General features: G+C 38.3%; 1 protein-coding gene across 5 annotated transcripts in view; it reads right to left on the bottom strand.

Moving 5' to 3' along the window:
- The window catches only part of SFMBT2 (Scm like with four mbt domains 2), a 274,334-nt gene that overhangs the window by 79,878 nt on the left and 175,625 nt on the right, over positions 1-18,831 (bottom strand). For all 5 annotated transcript variants that reach the window (XM_058282433.2, XM_058282436.2, XM_058282432.2 and 2 more), the window contains exon 10: positions 448-530. In XM_058282433.2, the coding sequence (XP_058138416.1) occupies positions 448-530 (83 nt within the window). The remainder of the gene's footprint in view (positions 1-447; positions 531-18,831) is intronic.

Below are 18,831 nucleotides of genomic sequence, written 5' to 3'. Positions count from 1 at the left end.
ATGTGAACAGTTCACACAATGGACAGCAAAGGGAAGGGATGCCTGTCAACAGCAGGCTACAGTTTCTAGGAGGGACCTTCTCCTTGATCTTTTTCTTGATTTTTTCTATCTGCATGCTAGACTCAGATGGGGAAGTCACAGCCAGGTCAAGCCTGAGTATCTGACCCACCCACTGATCAGGAACATCATGGACTAGTCCAGAAGTGAGAAATAAACTTATACCAGATTTGAGCCAGAATAGACTTATTAAAGGATTCTGGCTACAGCTTAGCATCACCCTAACTGTCATACAAGCTGACAGATGGACTTGCCCCAAAACACAAAGACTTTAGGATTTTGTGGTACAAGGAAGGATGCTAACCATGCTCAATGAACAGCAGGTGACTTATAAAACATGCGGTGGACAACATCTATGATAAAAAAAGGAGGAAGAAAGAAGCCTCTTACGTTTCTGAAGCAGAAGGGAGGGGCTGCCTCTGCCCCGTGTTGCTTATGATAATCCGCCCAGTCAAAGTCCTGGCCAGAGTAACCTGTGTGGGACAAAAGAGAGATAAATGGCATTAAGTTGGCTAAATCTGAGACAAATGAACAGCTTTATGGAATGTCAATAATTTAAATGATAAGGGGTGCAAGTTCCTAAGCCTAACAGCATTTCAGACTTTGCAAGGGTCTGAAAAATGCAAATAACCTAGATACGTGTCCAGTGTACCTTCATTATCGTACTATGGTGCCTGAGGGCAGGTAAAGAAGATGGAACCTGTCTACTGCAGCTCGTGCCAGTGGACAGACTTGCTATAGGGGAAAACAACTGAGGAGGGACAATGCACAAAACCCATTCTCACAATCTCATTGGCAGAAACATACAAGAAGCCTGCCCTTCATGTAAACGCTGAGCTCACACAAACTTTCCTCTATCTTCAATGACACTATGAGAATTTATATTGAAAATAAAACATTCTAAAGGGCAACAGAAGGTCAAACAGATGGCAAACAAGGGACAGAGGTTCTAGAGATAGAGCCTCCAAAGAGTTGAAGGGCTAGAAGGAATATAAACCTTGCCTTAAAACTAAACTGTCGATGGGACGTGGACGTGGCTCAACTGATAGAGCATTCGTTTACCATATGGAGGGTCCAGGGTTCGATCTGCAGGACCTCCTGAGCTGTGTGGTGAGCTGGACCACGTGTAGTGCTGCCGTGTGCAAGGAATGCCATGCCACGCAGGCGTGCCCCCATATAGGGGTGCCCCACGTGCAAGGAGTACGCCCTGCAAGGAAAGCTGCCCCGCATGAAAAAGTGCAGCCTGCCCAGGAGTGGCACTGCACACATAGAGAGCTGACGCAGCAAGATGATGCAACCAAAAAGAAAGAGATGCCGTTTCCCGACGCAGCTGGATAATGCAAGTAGACGCAGAACACACAGCGAATGGACACAGAGCAAACAATGGGGGTGGGGGGGGATAAATAAAATAAATCTCTTAAAAAAACCTAAACTGTTGAAGATGAAGGACAATGAGAATTGGAAACAATGGAATTCTCTGGTGTGAAACTTTGGGGGGTGTATCTGAGACACTGGATAGGGATTTGAAAACAACTATTCATACATATACTGGACTTCAATTAAACACAGATCCCACACCAATGGGGGGTTATTGCCTTTTTTTTTTCTTTTTCTTTTCTTTGGGAGTGGGGAGAGGAAGGAAGCAATTATCCAATCTATCTATCTCCATCATGACAACCATGGCAAGATATGGCAGGAGATGAGAGGAAACTGCTCTGAGCAATGAATAAGAAAAGCACTGGGTATATGGCTTAACCTAGTTAGGAAAACATCCTAATATGAATATCATCAGGGCAAAGACACATAAATTAACAAGATGTCCTAGGAATGGGAGTGAGATGTTGAAGTTCCTTGTGAACACAAACTGGCAAATGGGAGTGGAAACTGCAGTACCAATTATGAGTAACTGAAAATGTGCAAAATGTTACTGTTATCTACACTGGATGCACTCTCTTTATTGGTTTAAGTGTATGTAAAATAAATCTGTAATGGAGTTCTTAAGTATATTTTTGACCCAAGTCCCCCAATTTCTTTTCCCCATATCATCATAAATTCTACAACTGCAAATTCACTTACCATGAGCAGACTTTTAGTTTACTAAATCTCACAGCTGCAGAGGGACTATAAAAATTCTTTATTACAGTAACTCACGATATGGGTTGTCTTCTATCTCCAGTTGTACTCCCCCGGTACAAAATAAAAGTATAATTTTTATAAAGTATAATTTACCCAATTTCTTTTTAGGATGTGTGTGTCCCTTTATGGTCCCAGGGACCAACCCAAGACCCTTCCATAACCCTGCAAACCATGAGTGATAGAGGTATGTTTCTTTCCTCCCTAAAGTCTCTATGTCGTACTGTCAAGATAACTACTCATTTCCTTCCAACAAGGGGATAAGAAGTCTTACAATTTTGAGACACCCTTTTCGCTAGTTCCGATGACTCAAAAAGGAGATTCTTCAAGTTTTCCCCTCTCCTCCCCTACCCCATTGCATCAGAGGTTTCTGGAAGGGACCAAACCAGCTTTATTCAAACAACTAAAAGAAAACATATGTTAAACAAGATGATGCAAGTTTCCTTACAAGTAATGTAACTCTTTACTTTAAAAAAAATTATCCCCAAGACCCTGCAACTGGTGAGGAGCTTCGTAAACCGTGCTCAACAAGGACGTTCTGTACCTGGAAAAATCAAGGTAAAAACCAGTGAAATCTTCTGTGCCTGAATTCCTTATGTACAAATTTACAAACTAAAGAGAAAATCTTTGAGGTCTTCCCTACTGCTGCATTCTAAGATTCTGAGCCATTATAGCTAATTCTTTTAGGGAGGCTACTTAGGAATTTTGGGCCTTCTCTCTGTGGCTAATTCTCCCCTCTTCTTCTAGGAGAAAGGGTTGGACAAGAAGGGATTATGCCGCAAGGCATTCCCCCAAGGACTTCTCTGCTGAACAGATGAAGATCAAGTAGAGTTCAGCAATAGGGAGGTAGGTCCCACTTTGTTAAAATATTTTATATTCAAACATCTTTTCTTCAAACATCTCCTTCCTCACCTTCTGTCACTTTCTGTGTTAATTTTATGACCTGAAGAAAACTTCACTAAGATCATGGGAATAGGGAGGAATTAGTAAATAGCCTTCTGTATAAACGAACAGCAAACTACTTTCTCAAATAATTTATAATATGCAATGTGGGGATTCCTAGTGGTCAATATGTGCACAGACAAACCTTTCCAACTTAGAAGTCAACCTCACCCTACCAACCCCACCCCCAGATAGACATTCATAGGAGTTAGGCTTGCTATATCCATATTCATTGAACAAAAATTCCAATGGCCTTCAACACATGCCATAAAATCTCTTGCTCTATGCTTTCTTGGACCTACAGTCACAACCTTTACTAAATCCAGTCCTCAAATCGCTTTCTGGGGAGCCATTTTTAATCTAATCATTTAAAGAGCTAATCAGATCTTGCTGGTTATCTTCTAAATGACAATTATTCTGACCCTGAAATGCTCTCATTTCCATGAAATTTTTTTTTAACTGCCCCTTCTTCTCTTAGGGAAACTTACTTATATCATCACTTGGAATTATTTTCCTTTGGGCTGTTAATGAGTTCTCTTTGTAAGGCAGTTCTGTGACAGCTCAAAAAATAACTGCTACATAAAAAAAAAAATTGCTGTGTATTCTATAATAGAGACAACAGGGTTCAATTATTCTCATTAATCAACAAAGACAGAATAAGAAGCACTAAGGCTTAAATGCAGCCAGGAAAACATGTTTTAAACCCAAGAGGAAAATAGCAACTTAATGAGTACAAGGAAACCCCAATAAGATTAAGTGCCAATATCTCATCAGAAAGCATGGAGGCAAGAAGGCAGTGGAACAAAATATTTAGAGTGCTGAAAGAAAACAATTTGCAGCAGGAATTTTATATCTGGATATAATGTGATTATATCTCACTGGATATAATGTGATTATACCAAATATCATTAATTGTACACTTTGGATGAATTATATATGCTTTACTAATAGGTATCAATAAAATTGATTTGTTAAAATAAATGAGGGAAAGATTAAGACATTCCCAGAAAAACAAAACCTGAGGGAGTTCACCACTAGACCTGTGATATCAGCAACACAAAAGGGAGTTCTTCAGACTAAAAGGAAATGACAATAGCCAGTGGATTAAAATGGCATAAAAAAATAAAGATCTTCAGTAACAGTAACGGTATGGGTCATTTTAAATGCCAGTACTTTTGTAATATATATAGTTTGGTATGTAACTCCACTTCTTAATTCTTACAGGCTCTAAAATGCATAAAAAGGGGAAGCGGATTTGGCCCAACAGAGAGATGTCCACCTACCACATGGGAGGTTCAAGGTTCAAACCCCGGGCCTCCTGACCCATGTGGTGAGCTGGCCCACGTGCAGGTTGATGCATGCAAGGAGTGCCGTGCCACGCAAGGGTGTCTCCCATGTAGGGGAGCCTCATGCACAAGGAGTGCACCCCATAAGGAGAGCTGCCCAGCGCGAAAAAAGTGCTGCTTACCCAGGAACGGCACTGCACACACGGAGAGCTGACGTAGCAAACTGACACAACAAAATGAGACACAGATTCCGGTTGCCGCTGACAAGAATACAAGAGGACACAGAAGAACACACAGCGAGTGGACACAGAAAGCAGACAACTGGGGAAGCGGATTTGGCCCAACGGATGGGCGGGTCCGCCTACCACATGGGAGGTCCAAGGTTCAAACCCAGGGCCTCCTGACCCATGTGAGAGCTGGCCCACATGCAGTACTGATGTGCACAAGGAGTGCCATGCCACACAGGGGTGTCCCCTGAGTAAGGGAAGAACACACAGCAAATGGACAAGGAGAGCAGACAACTGGGGTAGGGTGGGCAGAGAAGGGGAAAGAAATAAATAAAAAATAAATCTAAAAAAAAAAAAAGCATACAACTGGCAGGGAGGGGAGAGAAATAAATAAAAAACAAATCTTAAAAATCAATCAATAAATAAAATAAAATGCATAAAAAGTAATGATAAGGAAGTGGACTTGGCCCAGTGGTTAGAGCATCCATCTACCACATGGGAGGTCCGCAGTTCAAACCCCGGGCCTCCTTGACCCATGTGGAGCTGGCCCATGTGCAGTGCTGAGATGCACACAAGGAGTGCCATGCCACACAGGGGTGTCCCCATGTAGGGAAGCCCCACGCGCAAGGAGTGCGCCCCGTAAGGAAAGCCACCCAGCACAAATGAAAGTTCAGCCTGCCCAAGAATGGCGCCGCACACACGGAGAGCTGACACAACAAGATAATGCAACAAAAAGAAACACAGATTCCTGTGCCGTGGACAACAACAGAAGTGGACAAAGAAGAACACACAGCAAAAAAACACAGAGAAGAGACAACTGGGGTGGGAGGAGGGGGAAGGGGAGAGAAATAAAAATAAATAAAACTTTTTTTAAAAAAAATAATGATAAATCTATGGTTTTGGACATACAATGTACAATGATATAATATGAAACAAGTCCAACAAAAAGGAGGTGTGGAAGGGCAAGTATAGGAACAGCGTTTGTGTATGCTATTGAAATTATGTGGGTATCAAATCAAATGTGATTGTCAAAGATTTGCAATGTTAAATTTTAGTCCTGTGGCAATCACAAGGAAAATATCTAAAAAGTAAATATGGAAGGAAATGAGAAGGGACACAAAATGGTACACTACATTAAAAAAAAATTTAAATATGAAAATAGGCATTAATGGAAAAATTGAGGGTCAAAAAGGTATAAGACTTACAATGACAGAAAGGGGCAGAAAATCATCCACATCATTAGTTGTGATTTTAAATATGAATGGACTGAACTCTCCAGTCAAAAGGCAGAGACTGGTAGAGAGGATTAAAATATATGACCCAACTATACGCTGTTTATAAGACACTCAACTTAAATTCACACACAGGAGGCAGACTTGGTCCAGTGGTTAGGGCATCCATCTACCACATGGGAGGTCCGCAGTTCAAACCCTAGGCCTCCTTTACCCGTGTGGAGCTGGCCCATGCGCAGTGCTGATGCACGCAAGGAGTTCCCTGCCACGCAGGGGTGTCCCCCACATAGGGTAGCCCCATGCACAAGGAGTGCGCCCCGAAAGGAGAGCCGCCCAGTGCGAAAGAAAGTGCAACCTGCCCAAGAATGGCACCGCACACACAGAGAACTGACACAGCAAGATGAGGCAACAAAAAGACACACAGATTCCCATGCTGCTGACAACAGAAGCGGACAAAGAAGATGCAGCAAATGGACACAGAGAGCAGACATCCGGGGTGGAGGGGGGAAAGGGAGAGAAATAAATAAATAATAAAAATAAATAAATAAATTAATTCACACACATAAGTAGATTGAAATGAAAGGATGAAAAAATTTTACCATGCAAGCAGTAACCAAATGAGAGTTGGAATAGTGATAAAAATATCAGATGAAATAGACTTTACATAAAAAATGGTTATAAGAGATACATATAGACATAATATACTGAAAATGGGGTCAAATCAACAAGAAGAAATAACAATTATGAATATATATGCACCTAACAGCAGAGCCTCAAAATACATGATAAAAATACTGACTGAGTTGAAGGGAAAAATGAGACAGTTCTACATTAATAGTAGGAGACTTTAATATACCACTTTCAGTAATGGATTCAAAGTCAAGACAGAAGATCAATGAGGAATAAAAGACTTGAACAATACTGTAAATCGATTAGACCTAATACACCATACAGTACACTTCAACCCAACAACAGAATACACCTTTTTATTGAGTACCCATGGATCATTCTTCAGGATAGACATTATCTTAGGTCACAAAGCAAGTCTCAATTAATAAAAAAAAATCCTGAAATAAAACAATGTATCTTCTCCAACCACAGTGAAATGAACCTAAAAATCAGTAACAGAGGAATAAATGGAGAATTCACAAATTTGTGGAGATAATACAATGTGTTCTTAAACAACCAATGAGTTAAAGAGGAAATCACAAGGGACATTAGGAAATATCTTGAGGCGAGTGAAAATGAAAATGCAACATACCAAAAATTTATGGGATACAACAAAGGCAGTGCTGAAAGAGAAACTTACAGCTCTAAAAGTTTACATTAAAAAAGAAGGAAGACTTCAAATCAGAAACCTAACCTCAAAACTGGAAGAACTACTAATAGAAGAAGAGCAACCAAAACCCAAAGCAAGCAGAAGGAAGGAAATAAAGATTAGAGCAGTGATAAATGAAATACAGTACAAGGAAACAATAATCAGCAAAACCAAATTTGGTTCTTTGAAAAGATCAATAAAATTGACAAACCATTACCTAGTCTGATGAAGGAAAAAAAAAAGACAAAAATAAATAAAATCAGAAAATATAGGGGGACATTACTACTGACCCCACTGAAATAAAAAGGACTATAAAAGGATACTATAAACTATGTGCCGAATGTTTAGAAAAAATTAAATGAAATGGACAAATTCCTAGAAACACACAAACTACCCTATACTGCCACAAGAAGAAACAGAAAATCTCAACAAACTAACAACTAGAAAACAGATTGAATCACTTAACAGAAACCTCCTAACAAAGAAAAGCCCAGAACCAAATGGTTTCAAAGGGGAATTTTACCAAACATTCCAAGAAGACTTAATACCAATCCTGATTAAATACTTCCAAAAAACTGAAGAGGACAGTAATACTTCCAAATTCAATCTATGAAGCCAATACCACCCTCATACCAAAGCTAGATAATAAGAAAATAAAATTACAGACCAATAATGAAAACAGTTGCAAACATTCTCTACAAAATACTAGCAAACCAAATCTCATGCCATATTAAAAGAACTATACACCGTGATCAAGTGAGATACATCCCAGGTATGCAAGGGTAATTCAACGTAAATCAATAAATGTATTACATCACATTGACAGATGAAGGAGAAAGGAAACACACAATCATCTCCAGTGACACAGAAAAGACATTTAACAAATTCCAGCCTACCTTTCTTGATAAAAATAACTAGAAAATTAGGAATAGAAGGAAACTTCATCTACATGATTAAGTACTTATATTAAAAACTCACAGCTAGTGATGAAAGGCTGAAAGCTTTCCACTTCAGATCAGGAACAGGACAAGGATGCCCACTGTCAACCACTGTTACTCAACATTGGGCTGGGAGTTCTTGCCAGAGAAATGAGGCAAGAAAAAGAAATAAAAGGCATCCAAATTGGAAAGGAAAAACTAAAACTTTCACTATTTGCAGATAGTATGTCTAATATACAGAAATTATTTTTAAAAATCCACAACAAAGCTCCCAGAGCTAATGAATGAATTCAGCAAAGTGGGGCATACAAGATCAATACACAAAAATCAGTGCTGTGTCTATATATTAGTAATGTACAATCCAAAGAGGAAATCAAGAACAAATTTCTATTTAGAATAGCAACTAAAAGAACCAAACATCTAGGAATAAATATAACCAAGATGTAAAGAATTTGTATGCAGAAAACGACAATACACTGCTAAAAGAAATCAAAGATGACCTATAATAAATGGAAGCACATTCTGTATTCATAGATTGGAAGACTAAATATTGTTAAGATTTCTATTCTATGCAAAATGATTTACAGATTCAACAAAATCCTAATCAAGTTTCCAACAACTTTCTTTGCAGAAATGGAAAAGCCAATCATCAAATTGATATGTATGGAAGGATCAAATAGCTAAAAAAAACCAAAGTTGGATGACTCATACTTCCCAATCTTAAAACTTCCTGCAAAGCCAAAATAATCATGATAATGGCACAGAGAAAGACTTATAGATCAATGGAATTAAACTGAGAGTTCTGAAATCAACCTTCACATTTATGGCTAACTGACTTTTGACAATAGTATAAAGACCACTCAATTGGGAAAGAAGAGATTCTTCAACAAATGATCCCGGGAGAAATGCATCTCCATTTGCAAAAGAATGAAGAATCCCTATAAAGACCACTCAATTGGGAAAGAAGAGATTCTTCAACAAATGATCCCGGGAGAAATGCATCTCCATTTGCAAAAGAATGAAGAATCCCTACCTCACACTGTATCCCAAAATGGAGTCAAAATGGATCAAAGACCTAAATATAAGAACCAGAACTATAAAACTCAAAAAATAAAACATAGGGAAATATCTTCAAGTCATTGTATTAGGCAATCATTTCTAAGACTTTACAGCCAAAGCACAAGCAACAAAATTAAAAATAGATAAGTGGGATCTCATCAAAATTAAACATTTTTGTGTATCAAAAGACTTGATCAAGAAAGTAAAACAAAAATCTACGTAATTGGAGAAGATATTTGGAAATCACATATCCAGTAAGTGCTTAATATAAATAATGTATAAAGAGGGCCTACAACTTAGCAACAAAAAGACAAACAACCCTATTAAAAATTGAGTGAAAGACTTGAATAGACATTTCTCCAAAGAAGATAACCAAATAGACAAAAAGCACATAAATGATGCTTAACATCATAGCCATTGGAGAAATGCAAATCAAAGCCACCAATGAGACACCATTTCCCAACCACTAAGATAGCTATTCTTTTAAACAAACAAACAAACAAAACCCCAGAAAATTACAAGTATTGGAGTTAATGCGGAGAAATAAGAATACTCGTTCATTATTGGTGGAATACAAAATGGTGCAGCTGTGGTGGAAAACAGTTTGGCAATCCCTCAGAAAGTTAAGTATAAAATTATTATATGTCCTGGCAAACCCACTTCTAGGTATTATACCTAAAAGAAGTGAAAGCAGGGACTTTTAACAGATATTTACACACCACTGTTCATAGCGGCATTATTCACAAATGCCAAAAGAATCCTGGCAATCCAAGCGTCTATCAACTGGTGAATTGATAAGCAATATGTGGGGTATACACACAATGGAATACTGTTCAGCCACAAAAAAGAATGAAGTTATGATCTATGCAACAACATGGATGAACCTGGAAAACATGTTGAGTGAAATAATCCAGATGAAAGGACAAATATTGTATAATCTTACTGATATGAAATAATTAGAAGTAGTAAACTCAGAGTCAAAATTTAGAATATAGGTTACCAGAAGCTAGGGTAGGGGGAGGGAATAAGGAGTTGAAGCTTAAAATGTTCAGAGTTTTTATTTGGGATGTTGGGAAAGTTATGGTAATGGATGGTGGTGATACCGGCATAACGTTGTGAATGTAATTAGTTACACTGAATTATATATCTGAATGTGGTTAAAATGGGAAATTTTAGGTTATATATATGTTACTAGAATAAAATTTTTTAAAAAAATCCATCACAACACAGTCCATGAACCCTAATTTAAACCATGGACTACTGTTAACAGTATAATTATGAAAATGTGCTTTAATCAATTATAACAAAGGTAGAATACCAATGCAAGTTGTTAATAATAGGATGGTATATGGGAACCCTGTATTGTATTCATTATTGCTCTGTAAACTCAGAACTCCTTTAAAACAAAAAAATAATATACATACGTATGTTATGTATGTGTTGACCACTGGAGTTATTTAAGCTTTTACTGGTGTTTATTCTGAATGAAACTCCAACCGTTCCAGGTCAAAAGAGGATGAGTTCCTCTTTCCCATTCCCTTATGATTCACATTAACTGACATAAAACAGCTCCACTTGTAAACATTACTATTGGCAGCATAAATGGACAATTATTTTGCAAAGCAATTTGGCAGTAAACATGTTCATGTCCTTTGACACGATAATTTCACTTCTGGGAATTTATCCCATACAAACAATCCTAACGACTGAAAAAAGTCTCCTACAGAAAGACACTCATCACATTATTATTGATAATACCAGACAAACTAAACCAACTTGACATTCCACAACAGGAAATGGTGTGAAACTTAGCCAAGTCCACGGAGAATCAAACAGGCATGACATTGTGCACTGCTTGTAAAGAAAAAGATATGGGAAAATAATTGCTACGGGTGTAGATGAAAGGACTACGATAAACATAAGCAGAGCTATCAGTTTTATATATACGTATACAAAGAAAATAGAACAGAAGAAAGTGTAGGAAAACTGTAACAGTATATATTAAAATAATTGGATATTTGGACTCATGTTTACTTTTTTCTTTTACCTCTTTTTGTTTTTCCAAAGTTTTCAGTAATGATCACAAATTATTTCACTAATAGAAATTATTTGAAAACATAGCATCCTTGCTTTATTTCAAAGGATAACTGAAGCGCTGGGTGACTCAATCAAGCATTTATTCAGTATTGCGGAATCACCCACGACATGCCTGCCTCCTCCCACGTCCTGCTTGCTAACAGAATCCTACATGAATCACGCCTGCCCAGCGACAATCACAGTGGTCTTGCAACCTTTGTCAATGGCTTGGGGTCAGCCAGGTTGGTTCAATGTATAATTTTAATAATAAAAATACAAAAAAGCAAAAGACTCATGTTTGCCATCTACCTGACTGGCTAAGATGAAAAAGAACAGAACCTACCATTCTAGAGGAAATTGGGGAGCTGGTACTTTCACGCATTTCTGGTTTGAGTAGAACTAGACAAACCACTGCAGCTGTCAATCTAGCAACATGCAACAGCATCTTTAAAAACGGGTTTGCTTACCCTTCAGTCTAGTCATTTAGTCATTCATATATATTCATTTCTTCAAGAGTCTATTAAGTGCATGCCATGTTCTACTAGGGATACAGAAGTAAACGAAAATCTTTACCCTCCAGATCTTCTATTTCAGGGTAAAGAGAGAGATAATAAACCAGTATAAAAGGGCAGAGGATCATAAAGTGCTAGAGAGAAAAAGCAGAGAAGGGGCATAGGAGATGTTGTAACTGTGAAGAGAATAGTCTGGAAGGCCTTGATGATAAGGGGAAATATGAGCACAGTCTTGGAGGAGCTGAGGCAGCCAGCCCTGTGGAGGGTGGGGGAGGAGGGCTGGAGAGGGGTCCGGGAGAGGGAACGGAAGGATGAGAGCCCAGCAGCACGTCTGGAGCGTTTAAGGAACAGCAAGGAGGGCTGTGGGGCTGAGGCTGGGTGAGGCAGGGAGGGGACAGAACAGTCACCCCACTCGGGAGTCTGTGATGGAAATAACACAGCAGCTACGAAAGCACTTCACTCTAAACACCACGTTGAAAACAGCAAACAGGCTCAACGGGGAACTGTTTAAATAAATTATTTCCCTACAAATCATGGGGCTCTCCACAGCCATTTAAAATTATAGTTATTTAGACACAATACCATTTAACAAATAAGTGACAAAAGCAATCTACAAGATTGATAAATCATATATGCATACAATAATTCAACAGAAGCATACATTTCATATGCAAGGAAAGAGAAATCTGAAAGAATATAAACCAAAAGATATTTCTTCAGTGAGGGATTATTATAAGCAATATAGTTTCAACTTTTCTGTCGGTCCAAATTTTTCAAGAAGGAGTGTATATTAAATCTGTAGTAAAAAAATTATTCAAAGAAATAAAGCGAAGTTCTATAAAATAATAACAGCTTCTAAAACAAGGGAATTCGTTTATTCACTAAGTGTTCACTGCTTGCCAGACTCAGGTTAGCTGCTGGTAAGGCCAGGATGAAAAAGGTATTGGCTCAGCTTTCTCGTGTTTCCCGAGGCTCCGGGAGTAAGAGACATACAGTAGGATAAATATGACAATGTGGGGTACAGGCAATGGTGGAGAGAAACAAGGAGCATTAGTGGGGTGCTCTGAAGACTCCACCAGATACAACTGAGGAGCATGCAAGCGTTTCACAGAGTTAATCTGTGAATTGCATGTTTGCCTTGACTCCATGGAGCTTACTTTCTAGTGAGAAAATACAGAAAATAATATATTACTCTAGGATATGGGGTGGGGGGGGAAACAAATGAACAAGAATACTGGGAAGAAGCTAACGCAAAGCTTTCCTATAGAGCTATTTCAACCTAGGAACTCCCACAGTAATAATGACTACTGAAAATTAGTTTGCACATTACAAGCCAATACGATGGAGTAGTCAGACAAAACAGACTTTAAAGCAGTATGTTTTACTAGAGATAAAGGGGTCATCGTCTGGAATATCAACACAGCTTCAGACAGAGGAAAAAGGAAAACAGAGAAGTGGACAACACATCTTCAATCTCAGATGATTATTTTCCTTTGGAAATTTACAAAGCAAACAGGCAAAACTACAGTTAAGGATATTTGAACGGTACAATGAATATAATTAATAGGTTTGACAATAAATTTGAAAACAGCTGAAACACAATTCTGTAGATATACATGCATTATTGAAACTGAGTCCAACAGAAATGGTGATCACAACTAAACTTAAAATCATGAATGGAAGGAAATTTATAGTCAACAAAATATCAGTAAAGCACCAATAGCTCCAAATGGTTTTTAAAGCTAGCTTTATCAAAATTTCAAGGATCAGACAATCTACATCTTTATACAAACTATTTTTGAAACAGTTCAGCAAGATAGTTGGATATGAAAAGTATATATAAAATCAGTGGTTTTCCATTATATCAGCCATAACCAATGAGAAATTACAATAATAAAAAAATCTCATTCACATGGCAAGAAAAAGCATGAACCCAGGAAAAATTCTAACCAAAGATTCTAAAAAGATCATATAATAAAATGTCAATTTTTCTACATTAAATCATAAATCTAATGCAACAGCCACCAAAATTTCACTGGGTCCTTTATCAAGTCTTATAAGCTGATCCTAAAATTTATGTGGAAGAGTAACTTGCCCAAAACTTACTGTAACAGTTTGATATTGTTTATGAATTCCAAAAATAGATACTAGATATTAGATTGGATTGGATTCAGAGGTTTCACTTTTACTTGACTAAATAATGATTAAGGCTTGATCGGGCCAGTCAGTAGAATGACATAGTTTTGATGCCAAGAAATAAGCACACGGAGACGCAGATCCGGCAGGAAAGAGAGAAGGCTCACTAGACACCGCAGAGACCCTGGGGAGAGAGACAAGCCATTCACCTGACAACCTGCAGCTGGCCCTGTGGAGAAAGCAGAGCCGAGCCCGGAGATCTACGAACCCCGGGGAGTGACATGAGCCTTACGCCAGCCTGAGGCTGAGACTGGAAGCCACAGAGCCTTGGGAGGAGGAGGAAGCCTGAACCCTTGCGGCCATCGCCCGCCATCTTGCATCAACATGGGGCAGCAGGCTCTGGGTGAGAAAGTACCTCACCTAGTTCAATATAACATAAAACGCCCTTAAAAAAGTGAAGCAGCAAACGGCTGACTGAGGGATTCTGTTTGTGAAGTACATTACTGAATAAGAATTCATATTAGAATACATAAAATTCTCCTACAATCAAAAGAGAAAGGGCAAGGAAGTTAATATTACAATACAAAGGAAACAGAATTCGCCAACAAGCATGTATGAACTCAACCTCTCTGGTGATCAAGGACACCAAGCAAAACAAAGAGATCCACTTCACTCCCATCAGAATACAAAGATTAATTCTGAGAATACCACGTGATAGTGAGGCTGTGCAAAATAAAAATTCCCAAACACTTAGGTGGGAAACTGGTATAACTTGGACAGCATCTGGCAATATATAGGGGATTCCTACAATCCCTCATCTGGGTATATCCCCCTAAGGACACTCTCACACCTGGGTACATATACCAAGAAGTACATTTAAGTGTCGCTTGGAAAAGGGAAAACTGGAAATACCTTCGATATCCAGAAATAAGGAAATAGATTTTAAAATAAGGCATACGTACAAAGCAGATAAAAGGAAGAAACAAGCCACACTGTATCAGCATGGAAAAATCTGAAAAATGTGAAAAAAAATTCAAAGGTAGACAAAGACGAGGACAGCACAATCACTATTTATGTAAATATTAAAGCAAGAGCTATTTTAAAGTGATTGTAATAAAAATACAAGAGAGACAGAGATGGCGAAGAAACTGATGTAGTCACATAGCAAAAGCATCCATATTTAGAATGGTGGTGATCTTTTAGAGGATGAGGAGAGAGGGAGAGCGGTATGGGGCAAGGGAGGGGAAAAGAAAGAGGGCAGGACTGCAATTCACTCAACACTCCAGAGTCACCCAGTGCCACACAGTATTCTAGCAATGCACAGCATGCCCAAATCCCATTCTCGTTTCAGGGGAGACAGACCCAAAAAAGGCACAAGTAAAATATACATGATATTACATGATAAAGTTCTGTGGAGAAAAACCATGCAGGAAGGGGACACAAATGTTGGGGGGCAGCAAACTGCAACATTGAATAGGGGAAATGTCAGAGGCGAGGAGGGCAGACAGGGAAGGGCTGGTGGGCACTGGGAGGCTGTTGTCATGACTTTGTCCTGGGCGCTGAGGAAGGCGGGAAGGCACTGGAGATTTTGGGCAGAGAAGGGGCATGTCAGACTTTTGTTTCAGCGTGATCAACCTGACTGCTGTGTTGAGAACACACTGAGAAAAACAAGGGGCCGCCACAGTACCCAGGTGAGACGAAATGGCAGCTGGGACCACTGTGGTCAGGAGAAGAGCCAAGCATGGCTCGGTGTGCAAACTTCATCTACAATGCTTGGTTTCAACCCTTGAAACTGTGAACTAAGGATGGCAAAAGGTTAGCATCTGTTTAATCGGGGTGGTAGGTGCACAAGTGTCTATGTATTCTTTTACTGTCCCTTTCAGTATGTCTGAAATATAAAGAATTACTAAATGTACTAAGTTCCTCAGTCAAATTTTGAGATTTTTCTCTAAAAAAAAGAGAGAACTCATATTAAGGCTCCCTACCTGTGTCTTGATAATAATTAAAATACATCTTTACTTCCTAAATCCTGTTAACAGTTTATCCATTAAAGTAGCCAACCTAATAGAGACAAATCAAGTTGCTAAAATAAGCCATCTATGCTGCTCACACATTTTCAACAGAATTTTGAAGGCTCAGTATTTTCCATGAAAGAGACCCATGGATGGAACTTTTCCTCCTCTAATTCTACAACTAATCTTTGGTGTTATGTGCCTAACATATTGCTTTGGGATCAGACTACACACTGTAATTATAAGCAATAATCATGGTTTAGACAGAAATCCAAACAATGTAATACATTGTTCTGAATATATATACATGAAAGCCTCAAAGAGCATTTGTCAATATGTATTATAAATCCTACTTATTATATCTATAATCACAGAATTTAACTTAAAAAACACATGCTTCTCAAAAGAGCTCATATTTTCCTCTATCAGTTGGACAAAGAGCGACATTTGAAAAATTCCTACAGCACGATTCCCAGCCCTGGTGTTGAGACATAAGACATGTGACAAATGACTTCAAAGGAAAACCATAAAATCACCACTACCAAAACCACTACTACCATCTCTAAATTTTGTTCATTTTAGTTGCAAAAATAAGTATCTTTCACTCTCAGAAGGTGGGGAGGATTTCATTAGATAAAGTCATGACCTTGCTCTGACCACAGACTCGGGAAGCATCATGCCCTAGACTGGTTAATTCTCCAACTGCTTTTTGGAAAATGGTCCCCTGACATCAGCCGGTCCTGCTTAAAGCAAACAAAATCCCTTAAAATTACCAAGGACGAACTTTGTGGAGCTCTCAGTGAAGGAGAACAATAGTGAAGTACTGATTTGTGATATGCAGAAGTATTCCATTTGGAACTTAGAATAGACTGGATATTTTTTCAAGTAATTTTATTTTTAATTGTGGAAAAATATACATTAATATAGAAATCATTCTAACCATTTTAAGTGGACAATCCTTTGACCTTAAGTACGCTGGCAATTACTATATAACTTTTACCACTATTTCCAGACTAGCCTCAACATCCCAAACCAAACTCATACTCATTTAGTAAAATCTTCCATTCTCCCTTCCCCTCACACCTCGTAACCACTAGTCTGCTTTTTGTCATTATGAATTTACTTATTCTAGATAGTCTAGATTCTGACTCCATGAGTTTGCTTACTCTGTTTCACATACATGAGATGATACAATATCTGTCCTTTTGTATCTGGCTCATTTCACTCAACATGATATCTTCAAGGGAATCCTTGTTTTAGCATATACCTGCACTTCACTGTTTACGGCTGGATAATAGTCCGTGGAATGGACATTTTTTTGTTTATCCATTCTGATGGACACTTGGGTTACTTCCACCTTTTGACTATTGTGAATAACGCCACTATGAACACTGGTGTACAAATATCTGTTTGAGTTCCTAAGAGAAGAATTGCAGGGCCACATGGTAATTCTATGTTTAACTCTCTGAGGAACCACCAAACTGTTTTAAAATAGTGGTTTACCATTTTACATTCCCAACAACAATGTACAAGGACTCCTGTTTCTCTACATTCTTGCCAATACTTGTTATTGCCAAATTTTTAGTTTGTGAAGTAGCATATCACTGTAGTTTTAAATTGCATTTTTTTAATGGCTAATGATGTTGAACATTTTTTCATACACTTCTGGTGAAAACTAACTACTGATGGATACTTGGATATCTGCCAGTATTTGTTCTTATACATGATGCTATAATAAATCAACTTTTCTATATATTATCTGTATTGTATATCTTTAGGATAAATTTCCAGAAGTGGAACAGCTCACTGTATAAATGCCTGTATGATTTTTAGTAAATATTGCCAAACTATCTTCCAATAGCCTGTGCCACCTTGTACTCTCAAAGTATAAGAATCTTTGTTCCTCCATATTCTCATCAAAACAGATTCTGCTTTTTATCTACCACCAATAGCTAGTGAGTACCAAAATGGACACAAAACTTAGGCCTGGTGATCTAGCAGCCTGCCCACTGGCACTGAGCACATATTCAGGAGCCAGATCACCTGAGTTCCAGTCTTGCCCTGCTACTTAATATCCATTTGACCTTGGGCAAGTTAGATAAATTCTGTGAGATTCAGTTTCCCCAGAGAGTTAGGTACTTAAACTGTGACTGATAAAGAGTCCATATTACATGGAAGTTCACCATATTATAATCACATTCCAAACCACATTCCACTACTGGAGAATGTTAGCCTAACTATTCAACAGCTGGAATGAAAATAATCGAAAGCATTTCTTCCACGGCAAATGAGTGGGGGTGTGGGGGGATGTATCAGGATAAAAGTCCAGGGGAGTACAGTTATATTAGAGAGAAGTAGGCACAGCAGAATGAACTGCTGTCCATAGTAGAAGGCGGCCAAGGTCCACAAGGACTTAACTTATGGGTATCCAGCTATTTTCCCAATATGGTTAATGTCACTAGTAACCCAAATCTTGGTGATCTGAAAAAGTTAGCACAAAAGGCCTATGTTATCCAAGGCTGTCTGTTTAAATCCCCCTGTAAGTTTATTTTTCTAACATGTTTCCAATTTTCACTTCTACTGTTCTATTTCCCTTCTCATATTCCTATCCTTCATACGGTTGCTTTTTACCCTGAATACACCTTAGACTTAAAAGTGACAAAAAAGCACATTATTTAAACACAAGTGAAGTACTTTGTAATAATGGGATTCTTGGATCCCAATTTATGATTACTCTAATGCTTTCTAGCTCCCAATTTTAAATTATGTTAATGTATTTTAACATCAAATCCTTGGGTATCTGAGAGCAATTTGGGTGCTGGGGAAAATTTGACTTAGAAATAAATTCAAAGAAATGTTTCATTAGCATTTTGTTGCATTTTTAAAGCCAATTCTCAGACACT

The sequence above is a fragment of the Dasypus novemcinctus genome, chromosome 20 (genome assembly GCF_030445035.2).
Source record: "Dasypus novemcinctus isolate mDasNov1 chromosome 20, mDasNov1.1.hap2, whole genome shotgun sequence".
In the NCBI taxonomy this organism is placed as follows: Eukaryota; Metazoa; Chordata; class Mammalia; order Cingulata; family Dasypodidae; genus Dasypus; species Dasypus novemcinctus.
Note: the sequence above shows the minus strand (reverse complement) of the source record. Positions and strands in the feature narration are given on the sequence as shown.